The sequence below is a fragment of the Dipodomys spectabilis genome, unplaced genomic scaffold, assembly GCF_019054845.1.
Source record: "Dipodomys spectabilis isolate Male_0828 unplaced genomic scaffold, ASM1905484v1 ptg000018l, whole genome shotgun sequence".
NCBI lineage: Eukaryota > Metazoa > Chordata > Mammalia > Rodentia > Heteromyidae > Dipodomys > Dipodomys spectabilis.
Genome location: NW_024870695.1, coordinates 10677720 through 10693359, shown reverse-complemented (window position 1 = coordinate 10693359; position 15640 = coordinate 10677720). Strand labels below are relative to the sequence as shown.

The 15640-nt window shown below is 48.2% G+C and overlaps 1 protein-coding gene across 3 annotated transcripts in view; it reads left to right on the top strand.

Annotated features, from left to right (window-relative positions):
• The window catches only part of Atp6v0a1 (ATPase H+ transporting V0 subunit a1), a 64487-nt gene extending 58152 nt beyond the window's left edge, over positions 1 to 6335 (top strand). For all 3 annotated transcript variants that reach the window (XM_042671871.1, XM_042671854.1, XM_042671863.1), the window contains exon 21: positions 4755 to 6335. In XM_042671871.1, coding sequence (XP_042527805.1) covers positions 4755 to 4848 — 94 coding nt within the window. In that variant the 3' untranslated portion in view covers positions 4849 to 6335. The remainder of the gene's footprint in view (positions 1 to 4754) is intronic.
• Positions 6336 to 15640: the final 9305 nt, after the last annotated feature.

Here is a 15640-nt window from a genome sequence, read left to right as displayed (position 1 = left end):
GGAGAAGGGTGAGGCTTCCCTCACCCTCATAGCTTCTGCTGTGCTTCTAGAGGTTGCCTTCTCTGGCCTGGCCCTCTGCTCCGGGCCTCCTCATCTAGTGCGATTGTTTACTGTGGAGCCTGGGTGGCTGGGTGTGTGTGTGTTTTATACTCCTGGCTCTGCACCCTGTTCTCAGCTTATCAGTGGGCTCTCCCCAGCACACTTCCTCAGCCACTCTGGGTAAGGGAATGTCTGAGTAACCAGCCCGTAATGACTCACTTTTTCTTGCCCTCTTGGCCTCCTTATTTTCCTGTTCATGTCTCTGTCTCCTGAGCCCTAGACCCAGAACAGTGACCACCCTACCTTGATGCCAGCAAACAATTGAGGGCTGTTTGCTTCCTCTCTGGGCAGAATGAGCACTGCTCAAGACTTGAACAGAGCTGTCAGACAGATGGTTGAAGCAGGCACACTGTGTCCTGGGGAAGAGTGCCCAGGCTTGGGCCTCATCCAGAGTGAACTGAGACCCTTTTAGATACCAAGTTTTTTTTTTTTTTTTTTTTTTTTTTTGTCGTCGTGGGGCTTGAACTCTGGGCCTGGGCGCTGTCCCTCAGCTCTTCAGCTCAAGGCGAGCGTTCTACCACTTGAGCTACAGCGCCACTTCCGGTTTTCTGGTGGTTTACTGGAGATAGGAGTCTCACGGTCTCTCCTGCCCGGGCTGGCTTTGAACCGCGATCCTCAGATCTCAGCCTCCTGAGTAGCTAGGATTACAGGCGTGAGCCACCAGCACCTGGCTCAAGATGATGCCAAGTTTTATTACCAGAAAAGTTACTTCTTCAGATTCACCTATGGCCTTCAGGGGAAGATGTCTCTCCCTGTCTTCCTAAAGGAGTATTGAGTGACAAGCACAGGCTTCTTAGTAAGGCTGCCCTAGGTTCAAACCCCAGTCCTGCCATACCAGGCAGGTGACTGTGAACAGACAGAACAGTACCTCTCTGAATCTGCCTTTGTCTCCTATGGAAAGAGGACAGTGACCATGTGACAAGGTTGTTGTGAGTAAATAGGTAATGGTGCCCACACCAAGTATCCTTCACATCTTACTCAAGTGTGCTGGAAAGCAGGATTCCTAGGAGAGGACCTGGTTAGGGTATACCAGAAAGAAATTGCTTTTAGCTGCTTAGAAAAAGAAGAGACCCCCAAAAGAAGCACAGAATACATCTGAATGCTCCTTAGATGTAGTTTTCAAGGATCAGACCTGCTGTACATGTTGCACTTTTATTCATTTACCTGTCTTGTAGTAGAAGTACTGGACAAAAGTGGAAAAATCGCTGGAAACTTCCTTGATGCAGCTTTCAGAATTCTGTCTTTGGAGGGTTGGTGACTTGTGATACACTTGGGGAGTCTCCACCACTAAAAGTGAATGCAATTGGTGGTGATTTTGCTCCCTCTTCTGGCCAAACACAGATGTGTGCTAAAGGTTCTTCCCCATTGTCTAGGGCTGCAGAGAAGTTCAGAGCTGTGTTCTCTGATGAGGGATGAGGACAGCTAGTCCTGTGCAAAGTGACCCAGGGGCTTCACTGCTGGTTTTCCTATCGGCCAACATAGACAACTTTATACATTAGATCCAGAGAAGCAAAACTGCCTTCCCTCAGTCACCCCACCAAAAAGTGGAGTCCCTAGATCTCATTCCTCCTTTACCCTGTCAAGAAATAAACTTTCCTGTGACAGGAATGAGCTCTTTTTTTTTTTTTGGTGCCAGTCCTAGGGCTTGAACTCAGGGCCTAGGCACTGTCCCTGGGCTGCTTTTGCTCAAGGCCAGTGCTCTACCACTTGAGCCACAGCACCACTTCCAGCCTTTTCTGTTTATATGGTACTGAGGAGTTGATCCCAGGACTTCATGCATGCTAGGCAGCACTCTACCACTAAGCCACATTCCCAGCCCTGGGGTTGAGCTCTTTTGGGATCCCCTTTAGTCCCTCTTGGTCACTGGATGTTCTTTGCCAAATGGCTGCTCTGGAAGGGGTGATGGAGAACCCCATCTGGCTTCTTGAGGCTCTTCTCACAAGTTAGAAACTGGGAGTATGTTTTAGTAATTGGGCAGCACAAGTCCTGGAAGGTCCCTAAGTCGAGTCAGGTGGTAGTCTGTATAAGGAGAGCTTTCTCTTCAGGGACTCCATGTCCCCTTTGCTAGGAAGCATGCATTTCCCTGCCTCCATGTAAGGCGGTAGAGAGACTGATGGAAACTGCTTTCCAGATCTGAGCTAGGAGCTGAACTGAGGGCCACTAGGGAAAGGGGAAATCAGGTTGACCCCTGATAGATCCAAGCTGTTGAGCTGGCGGTAGAGCTCAATGGTAGAGTACCTCACTAATGTGTGTGAAAGCCTGGGTTCCATCCTCAGCATGACAGAGGGGTGGTGGCTAACCTAAAAAAATCTCCAACCTTGAGCAGTAGCTGGTGGGAAGGGCTGCGCGGAATTGAAGCAGAGAGAGCCCATCTGTCCCTCTCAGGCATGTTTCTTCCTTTCCTCCAGGGAGGAGTCAAGCAAATGGGTACCAAAAAGGGTGACTCCAGAGCCATGTGGAAGCCAAGCTTGTGCTCCCCTGGCCCCATTGGGAAATGAGAATTATGTGTGATTAGCTGACGAGGTTGCCTCACTAGACTGGGACAGCACACCCCACCGAGGCTGCCATCTGCCCCAGGCCATGAGCTGGGACTCAGGTGACATACCTGCTCTCTGAAATGCATGGTGAAAGAGGGGATGGGAGTTTATTTTTCAGTCATTCTCATGTGAACATTCAGATGGAAGCAGGACCCTACCCCACTCCCCAACACCTCCTCCAAAAGGGGCCTCAGTAGTTGGGTCAGGCAGAAGGACTCTTTAGACATGTGGGATCTGGGGTAAATTCGGATGCTGGTTTGGAACTGCTCTTGCAGCAACCCTGCAAAAGCCTCATTGACCTTCCCAGCTCCATTGAACTCCCCCTTAGGACCTGTTTTCCCTGGGAAAGAGGACCCCAGCCGAAGCAGAGGGTGACTGATAAAGCTATCAGGGCTCTTGGAGCCTTAAAACTTCTTAAAACCATTGCTCTGCACCCACAAGTTACCTGTCCCCCAGAACCCAGTGCATCCTCCATCCCTACCTGTTCTTATATGTCATGAGAGTCACAGCATGCCAAGTGGAAACTATGCCTCAGAGCAGCTCTCCTTGGCTTTTGTCTCCTCTGAATCATGCCTGCTTCTGCCCATATTTGGTGGCTCTTTGGCTGCTGGGCAGCCCTCCAGGGTGCGTGCTGGAGGAAGTCCTGCTCCGAGCTTCTTCCTGCCCCTCTGAGTTTGAAAGGCCCCAGAGGAGACCAGCAGGAATGGATGCCCAAAGCCTGGGAAGGGACTAGAGGCCCTGTTTTTCCTTCCAGTCCCCAGAGAAGAATTCTTTCTCAGATGTTTTTGTACTTGGAGAATATTTTTGCCATTGCTTTGAGAAGGCTTCCCCTCCTAACTTCCCCTCTTTCCTGGGAATTTCCTCTCCTAAGCTGAACGACTTCACATTCACTTGTAGTTCCCTTTAAGAACAGTTGTGTTGGCTGGAAGGTGGCTCAGTGGTAGGGTGCTTGCCTTGCATGCATGAGGCCCTGGGTTCAATTCCCCAGAGTTCAGCCCCCATGGCCAAAAAAAAAAAAAAAAAAAAAAAAAAAAAAATATATATATATATATATATATATATATATATATATATATATATATATATATATATATATATATATATATATATATATATATTGTGTTTGCCCCCTGGAGGGGCTTCCTTTAGAGGTGGGCTGTTTGAACCTCTGTTAGGAGGACTGTTGGGAAAAGGGTTCTCTAGTACCTTCATTGTCAGAAACCTAATGCTTTTTGCACATGCATCTAGAAGACTTTTACATAAGTATACCCTCTGTCTAGCAGGGTAAAGAAAGAACAAGCTTATCAGTTTCGTTGAACTTTTATTGGGGGCTATTCAGGCTTTAAAAGCTGGTCCTCTACTCAGGAGTCTGAGACCTGAGGATTGCAGTTTGAAGCCAGCCCACGCAGGAAAGTCTGTGAGACTCTTTTTTTCTTTTCTTTTCTTTTTTTTTGGTTGTGGGGCTTGAACTCTGGGCTTGGGTGCTGTCCCTGAGTTCTTCAGCTCAAGGCTAGTGCTCTACCACTTGAGTAACATCACCACTCCAGTTTATTGGAGCTAAGAGTCTCACAGACTTTCCTGTCCAGGCTGGCTTTGAATGGCGATCCTCAGATCTCAGCCTCCTGAGTAGCTAGGATTACAGATATGAGCCACTGGCACCCTGCTAGTGAGATTATTATCTCCAATTAAGCACAAAAAAAGCCAGAAGTGAAACCATGGTTCAAGTGGTAGAATGCTAGCAATGAGCAAAATGAAGCTCAGGGACAGTTGTCCAGCCCTTGAGTTCAGCTCAAGCCTCCCCTGTCTACTTATTCCCACCCCCCCAAAAAAAAAAAAAAAAAACTACTTCTGGCCCTACTGTTAAGAGTGTTGCTCATTCATGAAAGGGTCTTGGAAAAAAGTGGATATGGGACATTTTTCTATTCCAAATGAAATCCCAAAAAGCGTCAAGAAGTTTTTATGAGCTAAGTATGGAGGCATCCCTCTAGTCTCAGCTATTCTGGAGGCTATGACTTGAGCCAAAGAGTTCAAGGCCAGCCTGGGAAACATAGCATGACCGTGTCTTCAAAAGAAAAAAAAAATCCATGGAATGACCACTTTTCTCTAACTTCTTTCCAGGGTCGAGTTCCAGAATAAATTCTACAGTGGGACCGGTTTCAAGTTCCTGCCCTTCTCCTTCGAGCACATTCGGGAAGGGAAGTTTGATGAGTGAGCCCCCGGGAGGGGCATCTGCCCCAGGTACCCTCTCTCCACCGTGACTAGCTGTGTTCCCTTTTGCCTGTTGTGATCCCTGGGCACCAGGGCCCTGTGTCACCCTTACTATCCCTGCCCCAGCTGTGAGTCATTTAGCTAGAGCTGGCCTTTCCTGGGCCTCTCACCACCCCCAGATTTGTATGTCGTGTACAGATTTCCTAGAGAGAAGCTGGTTCTGGCTGTCATGACCACTGGGCATCAGCCTTGTCCTCCTAGCTTCCATCCAGCCACAGCTCTTCGCCCTCCGGTGGCCAGCCAGTCTGGGTCCACTTGGGTGTGCAGAGCCCTCTAGGCTGCTGGATGAAGGAAGTAACCATGTGTTCATATTGACCCACCCCTGCTCCTGCTATAGGAGTTACTGTAAGCCAGTGGAGCAGAGCATGGCAAGTTCTCTGCTAGAAGACAATGCTCTTTACCAGGTCCCAATCAGGTTAGCAAGGGTGGTCCAGGAAGATGGTGTTTTTGTGCTGTTCCCCAGACATGCCCCACTCCCATGCGTGTTAATCAGGAATTGAGCTGGCCCCATCAGGACCAGCATGAGTTGGCCTCTCCCTTAGGATCCTCGGATTCCCCAAACCAACTTCCTAACCATCCCTACATACCCCCCTCCTCCTCTTCCTCTCCTCTCCCACCTCTCCTTATTCAGCACAGTGTAGCCCAGCTGGGAGCACACAGGACAGAGGTCCTAGATAGCTTGCCAGCATATAACTTCCCTTCCTTGGATGCTGCCCAGAGGGCACCAGGGCCCTGCCCAGCAGGGCAGAGGGTTCAGATTGACTTTCCTGGTGGAGCCCCTGAGGCGTTCCCCATCTCTGATCAGGAATTTTGAGTGCAGGGTTGGAGTCATCAAGGCTGGTTCTGCTGGCAGGCCTGCCTTAGTCTGCCCACCAGTCCCCCTTCCCACTCCCACATTGAGTCCTGCTCTCCCAAATGGCGTCTGGGCAGGGAAGATCAGCGTTACATACAGTTTGGTTACTGAAGGTGTCTAGCAGGACCGCCAGTGCCTATGCGGTGAGCCCTGCTGCACAGCCCTGCCAAGGGACCACGCCAGCACCCCACATCCCAGTCTGTGGCTGTGGATCTTAATCATGTGCTGCTGCAGCGGCACTGACTGCTCCAGCTAAATCATCTGCACTTCCTCCCCTGGAAAGGACTCCACCGGCCCGTAATCTCCTCCCACCCAGCTGCTGTTCCTGAGTGAGCTACTGAGCTGCCCAGTACTCTGCCAGGCTGAGATAAGGCACTGGCCCAGCTTCACCAGGCACTGGCTCACTGGGAGCTAACCCAGACCTTGTACAGAGTCCTCTCCCCTCTGGTGCCTGGTTTGCGTGGTGCCCTTTGCTCTGTTTACAGTGTGCTTTTCAGTGGAGTTCTTTGTCAGGGTCTTGCCCAGACCTTTTGTTAATACCTTCCCATGCTGAATAAAGTGTGCTTGACTCCTCCCGAGAGGCCGCCGCCTGTCTCTGTGCCCACAACCCCTGTTGCTCAGTCCTCCGGAGCCCGTCCGTGCCCCACCCCCTCTACCTCCCGCCAGGGCCAGTGCTGCCGCTTTTCTTTCTGATCAGAGGCCACAGCTGCCATGGCCCTGGCTGGGCAGTGACTTTGTGAAATTCTCGCCTTATCTCAAGTTTCCCAGGCGTCTTCCCACTCCCTGGAGCCAAGGCAGCTTAGCACACACTTCATCTCTTCCCTCCCCACACAGCGCAACAACCTAGGAGAGGGGATCTGGGCATCTGCCCTTCCTCCTTTCCCTCTTTCCCATGCATGCTCTCCAGGGCTGGTTGGCCTGGCTATTTTAATCCCTGAAGCTCTTGGCCTGGGTGTAAATGGAGGCTCAGCATGGGTTCTGAGGATAACTGGGGAAGGAGCTGCTGAGGTAGACAGGCCATAGGTCAAAGCCACTGACTGGGCAGAGAGGGCCACCTCCCTCTCCTAGCCGCCCTGGGAGGCCACATTCTTTCTGGGTGCGTGGGTAGGGAGGGGGCTGCAGAGCAGAGGCTGCCCAGGAATGTGAGCAGCAGCTCCCAGCGGCCACCCTTGGAGAGGTGGAAATGGCCCTGTTTGTTCAGTGTTCCTTCCCAGCCTAAGCCCCGCTTCCCAACAATTGTACCTGCTGCTGAAGCAGGCCCTGGGGTGCTCCCCTGTGGCCCCTGACTCCCCAAATGAAAGGACTACAGGAAATCCTAGTCAGGCTTTTTTAGCCTACTAAAAGAGGGGCTGGGGCGCTAACCCAAATAGATACTTAGGCCAGGCAGTAGTGGCTCATCCTAGAAGCTAAGATCTGAGAATAATGGTTCAAACTCCATGAGACTCTTACCTCCAGTTAACCATCAGAAAACTAGAAGTGGCACTGATGCTCAAAGAGATAGAGTGCTAGCCTAGAGCACAAAAACTCAGGGACCGCACCCTGAGTTTGAGCCCAGTGACCGACCAAAGAAAAAAGAGCCAAGCGCTGATGGCACACGCCTATAATCGTAGTTACTCAGGAGGCTGAGATCTGAGGATCGTGGTTCAAAGCTAGCCTGGGCAGGAAAGTCTGTGAGACTCATCTCCAATAAACCATTAGAAAACCGGAAATGGTGCTGTGGCTCAAGTGGCAGAGCGCTAGCCGTGAGCTGAAGAGCCAAGGGACAGTGTTCAGGCCCAGAGTTCAAGCTCCATGACTGACAAAAAGAGGGAGGGAGAGAGAGGGAGAAGGAGACAGGGAGAGAGGAGAGGAGAGACTTAGAATCAGTGAAACAGAATTGAGATTCCAAGAATAAACCCTAACATTATGGATTTTTTGACAAAAGAGCCAACATAATTCAGAAATGAAAGAATGAATGGTTTTTATCAAGTAGTGCTAACAAGACTATATCCAGCTAGGCCACTGGTGGCTCATACTTGTGGTCCTAGCTGCTCAGGAAGCTGAGATCTGATGATCTAGGTTCAAAGCCAGCCCTGGCAGAATACTCCCTGTAAGACTCTTATCTCCTATTAGCCACTTAAAAATGGGAAGTGGATGCCAGGTGTCAGTGGCTCACGCCTGTAATCCTAACTACTCAGGAGGCTGAGATCTGAGGATTGAGGTTCAAAGCCAGCCTGGGCAGGAAACTCTGTGAGACTCTTATCTCCAATTAACCACCAGAAAACCAGAAGTGGCGCTGTGGCTCAAGTGGTAGAGTGCTCGAGTTGAGCTGAAGAGCTGAGGGACAGTGCCCAGGCCCAGAGTTCAAGCCCCATGACTGACCAAAAAAAAAGGAGGAGGGAAGTAGAGCTGTGGCTCAAGACGGTAGAGCACTACCCCTGAGCAAAAAAGCTCAGATACAGTGCTCAGGCCCTGAGTTCAGGCTCCACAACTGCAAAAATAAAAGACTAGATACCCACATATAAAAAGACACATTTGGAGTGCTACCCACACCATTATACAAAAATGAACTCAAGCACGGTGATGCACATCAGTAATCCCAGCACTCTGCATGCTGAGGCAGAGTGCTTGAGAGTTTGAGGCCAGCTTGAGCTACATAGAACCTAGCCTGGTTCTGTGAAGCTGGTGCCAGTGGCTTATTCCTGTAATCCTAACTACTCAGGAGACTGAGATCTGAGAATTGAGGTTTGAAGCCAGTCTGGGCAAGAAAAATTCCGTGAGACTCATCTCCAGTCAACCAATAAAAAGCTAGAAGTAGAACTATGGCTCAAGGGGTAAAGTGCTAGTCTTTAGCAAAAAAAAAAAAAAAAAAAGGGCTCAGGGACAGTGCCCAGGAGCAGCTGAGTTCAAGTTCCAGGACTGGCACTAAAAGAAAATGAAAAACTACCCCAAAGTGGATCAAAGACCTAAATGAAAGAGTTAGACTATAACTGACGGGGATCTTATAGGAGTACATCCTGATGTTCTTGAGGCAATGATTTTAGATATCTCCCACAAAGCACGAAAAACAAGACAAAAATGTAGATAAGTTAGACTGGAAAAATCAAAGACTTCTGTGCTTCAAAGATCAAAACCAGCAGGATGCTGGTGGCTCACATCTGTAACCCTAGCTACTCAGGAAGCTAAGATCTGAGGATCACAGTTCAGAGCCAGCCTGAGAAGGAAACTCAAAAGACTCAGCTTTTAACCAGCAAAATGATGTACTAGAGACTGGCTCAAGAGATAGACTGCCAGCCATGAACATAAAAGCTCAATAGCTGGGTGCCAGTAGCTCATGTCTGTAATCCTAGCTGCTTAGGAGGCTGAGATCTGAGGATTGTGTTTCAAAGCAAGCCAAGGAAAGAATGTCCATGAGACTCTTATCGCCCATTAACCACCAGAAAACTGGAAGTGACGCTTTGGCTCAAGTGGTAGAGCACTAGTCTTGAGCTGAAGAGCTCAGGAACAGTGCCTAGGCCCAGAATTCAAGACCCACAGCGGACCAAAAAGAAAAAGGCTGAATGAAGCTGGGGTGCCAGTAATCCTGGTCACGCCTGTAATCCTAACTGCTCAGGAGGTTGAGATCTGAGGATCATGGTTCGAAGCCAGCTCAGGCAAGAAAGTCTGTGAGACTTTTTTTTTTTTTTTTGCTGGTTGTGGGGCCTGAACTCTGGGCCTGGGCGCTGTACCTCAGCTCTTCAGCTCACGGCTAGCGCTCTACCACTTGAGCTACAGTGCCACTTCCAGCTTTTTCTGCTTATGTGGTGCTGAGGAATCGAACCCAGGGCCTCATGCATGCAAGGCAAGCACTCTACCACTGAGCCACCTTCCCAGCCCCTGTAAGACTCTTATCTCCAATAAACTACTCAGAAAAAGCCAAAAGTGACACTTTAGCTCAAATGGTAGAAAGCTAGCTGTGAACAAAAGAAGCTCAGGGAGGGGCTGGGAAGGTGGCTCAGTGGTAGAGCATTTGCCTTGCATGCATGAGGCCCTGGGTTCGATTCCTCAGCACCACATAAGCAAAAAGAAAAAAGTCCTCATGACTGACCCAAAAAAAAAACAAAAAAGAATGTAAGGTCACATCAAGGTAGAAACCAAGAATGTTTCTTTTTTTTTTTTTTGCGGGTCATGGGCCTGAACTCTGGGCCTGGGCGCTGTCCCTCAGCTCTTCAGCTCAAGGCTAGCGCTCTACCACTTGAGCCACAGTGCCACTTCTGGCTTTTTCTGTTTATGTTTATCAAACCCAGGGCCTCATGCATGCAAGGCAAGCACTCTACCACTGAGCCACCTTCCCAGCCCCAAACCAAGAATGTTTCTTAGTACACAACTTACACATGGGCCGGCACATCTGATAACAGGTGCTCTAACATGGGAATTTATGGTGAACAAAGCAAGTTGGGGCTGGGAATGTAGCTTAGTGATAGAATTCCTGCCTAGCATGCATGAAGCCCTGGGTTCGATTTCTCAGAACCACATAAACAGAAGAAACCAGAAGTGGCACTGTGGCTCAAGTGGTAACGTGCTAGCCTTGAGCAGAAGGAGCTCAGGGACAGTGCCCAGGCCGGAGTTCAAACAACAACAAAAAAAGCAAGTTGGGGTTTGGGTCAAATTCACCTTAGGATAAATGCTCTTTTGATCTGACACCTGGCATATTTTGTCATTCTTGCTGTTAAACATTGTTTTACTAGTTGAGCCAGAGATTGTGAAGTTGGCATGCTCAGTAAACTTGAGTCATTGATGTCTGGAATCTCTTCAAAGAAAGGAGAAATTCTATCACACGCTCCCTTCAAGACAGGTGTCCAAAACAGTTTGTGCCCAGAGAAATCATTGTCCCTGGTGTTTGTCAGGATTAATGCCTTTCTTTAAGATATCCTTGCTCAGTTCCCAGAGCACACAAATTACTTCTGGACAATCAGGCAAGGTCAAAACAGAGAGCTGCTCTTTTTCCTTTTTTCTTTTCTCTTTGACACATGCTACAGTTATGAGGTACTATAGGCTTCAAGCAAAGATATTACTTGTGTTTCTAACAAAGCTACCCAAGAGTACTGTTTGTGTCTCTGAATTCCTGGCTGGAGGCTCTTATGCCTTGTTTTCTCTGATTTACCCTCCCTCAAGAGAAAATACTTGCACATCCTATCTGATAAGGGACTTAAATCTAGGATCTGAAAACAACTCTTCTCTAAACAACTCTAAAATAAAGGGGTTTTGTTGTTGTTGTTGTTGTTGTTTTGGTCAGTCATGGGGCTTGAACTCTGGGCTTGGGCGCTATCCCTCAGCTCTTCAGCTCAAGGCTAGCACTCTACCACGTGAGCCACATCGCCACTTCCGGTTTTCTAGTGGTTTATTGGAGATAAGAGTCTCACGGACTTTCCTGCCTGGGCTGGCTTTGAACCACAATCCTCAGATCTCAACCTCCTGAGTAGCTAGGATTACAGGTGTGAACCACCAGCGCCCAGCTTAAAGAAAAAAAAATTTTTTTTTTTGGTCGGCCGTGGGGCTTGAACTCTGGGCTTGGGCACTGTCCCTCAGCTCTTCAGTTCAAGGCCAGCACTCTACCACTTGAGCTACGGTTTTCTGGTGGTTTATTGGAAATAGGAGTCTCGCGGTCTTTCCTGCCCGGGCTGGCTTTGAACCGCGATCCTCAGATCTCAGCCTCCTGAGTAGCTAGGATTACAGGCATGAGCCACCAGCGCCCGGCTTAAAGAAAATTTTTTAAGATGGTCATCGGAATGGTAAATAAATACTTGGAAAGAGGCTCACCATTAGTCATTATGTAAATGCAATGTGATACAGAGCACACAAACTAAAAAGGCTGTAATCAGACAAAAATATCCAGATGCCAGGGCTGGGAAGTTGGCTTAGTGGTAGAGTGCTTGCCTAGCATGCACGAGGCCCTGGGTTCGATTCCTCAGCACCACATGAGCAGAAAAAAACTGGAAGTGGCACTGTGGCTCAAGTGGTAGAGCGCTAGTCTTGAGCTCAAGAGCTGAGGGACAAGCGCCCAGGCCCAAAGTTAAAGCCCCACAACCAGATCAAAAAAAAAAAAAAAAAAAATATATATATATATATATATATATATATCCAGATGTCAGTGCTCATGCCTGTAATCTAATCCTAGTTACTCAGGAGGCTGAGATCTGAGGATTGTGGTTCAAAGCCAGCCTGGGCTGGAAAGTCCGTGAAATTCTTATCTCCAATTAACCATCAGAAAACCAGAAGTAGCGCTGTGGCTCAAGTGGTAGAACATTCACCTTGAGCTGAAGAGCTGAGGAACAGTACCCAGGCCCAGAGTACAAGCCCCATGACCGACAAGAAGGAGGAGGAGGAAGAGGAGGAAAGGAGAGGGAGGAGAAGAAAAAGAAAGAAGGAAGAGGGGAGAAGAAAGTAGTTCAAGGCTATCTCAAGCAAAAAGTTGGTAAGATCCACATTAATCAAAAAACTGGTGTGTGCCAGTCATCTCAATATGCGAGAGGCATAAATAGAATTCAGTTCAGACCAGTCCAGGCAAAAATGTGAGACCCTATCCATAAATAAATAAAAAAGCTGAAGGTAAGACAAGAGGATTGTGTAATCATGGCCAGACTGAGCTACATAGTGAAGCCCTATCTCAAAAAAATAAAATAAGGAAAAAGTCACATAAATCTTATTCTCAGAGAAAGAAAATTTATTATTCATTTAATAAGAACTTTCCAGAAGAGAACAAGTAAATCTATGGAGAAGAAAGCAGGTTGGCAGTAGTAACCAGAGGCCAGATGTGGCTGAGACGGGGCCAGGGTTATGATGGGAAGTAACTGTTGATGATTTTCTTTGGGAGTTGATGAAAATGCAGTCTTAGACTTTAGTAATGGCTGCACAATTCTATGATTATACTAAAAACCATTGAATTGTACACTGAACTGGTTAACTTTTTGATTTATAATCTCAAAGTGGGAGGAGGAGGCTTCCCTGGGCGGAATTCCCACCATACATACACCTTGGCTTATTTAGGGGGAAAGCAAGGCCCATAGGTCCTCAAAATCTAATGACTTTGTGTTGCTTCTAGCTAGCTAAAGACATGCTCACCACATCTGAGTCTGGGTGGCACATGCCTGTAATCCTAGCTACTCAGAGGACTGAGATCTGAGGATCACAATTCAAAGCCAGCCTGCACTGGAAAGTCCATGAGACTCTTATCTCCAGTTAACCAGGAAAAAAGTGGCAATGTGGCTTACGTGGTAGAGCATCGGCCTTGAGCTAAAAGAGAGTGTAAATATAAAGCTTTGAGTTTAACCCTCAGTATAGGCACACACACACACACACACACACACACACACACAAATAAAATTAATTAAAAGATAACACGGATAGGCTGATTGGAAACTGAGCTACAGCGAAGTCCAGAGTGCCATCCTAATGAGGAACCTGCCCTCTTCTCTGATCCTTTCGTACAGAATCCCTGAATTCCAGACATTTGTTGAGTGAATCAGAATACAAAATGAATGCCTTTTTTTTGGCTGGTCCTGGGGCTTGAACTCCGGCCTGGGTGCTTTCCCTGAGCCTCTTTATACTCAAGACTCGGGTTCTACCACTTGAGCCACAGCACCACTTCTGGTTTTCTGGTGGATAACCTGAGATAAGAGTTTCATGGAGGACTGGGAATGTGGCTTAGTGGTAGAGTGCTTGGCTAGCATGCATGAAGCCCTAGGTTCAATTCCTCAGTACCACATGAACAGAAAAAGCCAGAAATGTCACAGTGGCACAAGTGGTAGAGAGCGCTAGCCTTGAGCAAAAGAAGCTCAAGAAAAGTGCCCAGACCCTAAGTTCAAGCCCCAGGACACTCTCTCTCTCTCTCTCTCTCTCTCTCTCTCCCTCTCTCTCTCTCTCTCTCTCTCCACATTTCTGCCTGGGCTGGCTTTGAACCACTATCCTCAGATCTCAACCTTCTGAATAGCTAGGATTACAGGCATGAGCCACTAGCCCCAGGGTAGGAATGCCTTTTATCCCAAGGTCTTATAACTCTCCGAGGAGACAGTGGCTGCAGGCCTGCTTGGCTTGGGGGGTGGGGGAGGGGGTCCCAATCACCAGCTTTACTGGGTGGAGCTGGGTCTCCTTTTCCCCAGCAGCCCAAGTAGAAGACTGGAGTACAGAGCCTGCTGTCAGCCTGGCCCCTTCAGGCATGACCACCCTGTTCCCCGCCTTCCCTAGGCATGTCCTGCTCTGCTCCCTGGTGGCCACACAGGGAAAGAGCATGTCCTGCTCTGCTTCAGGTGGCCACCCAGGGAAAGACTCAATCCTCAGGCCAAATGGACTGGTACCTAGCTGGACTTAAGGAAGGTAACTGGGTAGTCAGAAAAGAGACCAGTGCAATCGTAGGGCTCTTCGGGGGTGCATGGGTAGAGAAATGGGATGCTCAGGGGCAAATGTTAGTGAGATAAAGAACAAGCTGAGACCAGCCAACTGCTCATCCATCAACTGAAAGAGTAATAAAATGTGGCACATGCCCAAATTACCAACAGCACAAAAGGCTCTATTATAAAATTAACTCTTCTAGCCGGGCGCTGGTGGCTCACGCCTGTAATCCTAGCTACTCAGGAGGCTGAGATCTGAGGATCGCGGTTCAAAGCCAGCCCGGGCAGGAGAGACCGTGAGACTCCTATCTCCAATAAACCACCAGAAAACCGGAAGTGCCGCTGTAGCTCAAGTGGTAGAGCGCTCGCCTTGAGCTGAAGAGCTGAGGGACAGCGCCCAGGCCCAGAGTTCAAGCCCCACGACCAACAAAAAAAATAAAAAATAATAAAAAAAAATAAAATTAACTCTTCTATCCTCAGTATCCAAGATACCCACTGGGGAGCAGCCACTGTTTAAAGAGTCTTTTTTTTTTTTTGCGCCAGTCCTGGGGCTTGAACTTGCAGTGTAAGTGCTATTCCTGAGCTTTTTTGCTCAGGGCTAGTACTACTTAAGTCATAGCTCCACTTCTGGCTTTTTTTGTGTGTGTGGTTTTGGATAAGAGTTTCATAGAGGAAGCGCTGCTTTGGCTTAAAGTGGTAGAGCCCTAGCCTTGAGTGGAAGAAGCTCAGGGAGAATACCCAGGCCCTGAGTTCAAGCCCCATGGAAAACCCCACCCCACCCTCCAAAAAAAGTTTCATGGTCTTTTCTGCCCAGCTAGCTTGTTGAACCATGATCCTCATATCTCAGCTTCCTGAATAGCTACAATTATAGACATGAGCCACCAGCCTGGCTACAGTTATTTTTGAAACAGAATTTTTAAAAAAGAACAGTATAGGGCTGGGAAAGTGGCTCAGTGGTAGAGCGCTTGCCTTGCATGCATGAGGTCTTGGGTTCAATTCCTCCGCACCACATAAGCAGAAAAAGCCAGAAGTGGTGCTCTGGCTCCAGTGGTAGATGCTAGCCTTGAGCTGAAGAGCTCAGGGACAGCATCCAGGTCCAGAGTTCAGGACCCATGCCTGACAAAAAATAAAAAATAAAAAGAACAGTATACTATATTCATTGGTTTGATTGGTCTTAAATTCCTGGTCTCGAGTGATCCTCCTGTCTCAGCCACCCAAGAAGCTAAGACTCCAGGCTTGTACCACAACACCTGACTTGACTGGTTTTGTTGTTTTTCTTCTTGTTTGTTTGCTTTAATATGGTTTGCATCCTCAACCAACACAAACATATTGTGGGGTATCATACTATCACACTGTGTGTGACACCTTTCCTTCCCATCAGAACAGTCATGGCCAACATCCCTTCCTATAATAACTAAGAGAAAATGATAGGATGTATGCTGGTGGTTCATACTTGGGAGCTGAGATCTGAGGATCCTGGCTGGTAGCTAGCTCAGACAGACAAATTTGAGATACTCTTTTTTTTTTTTCCTTTTCTT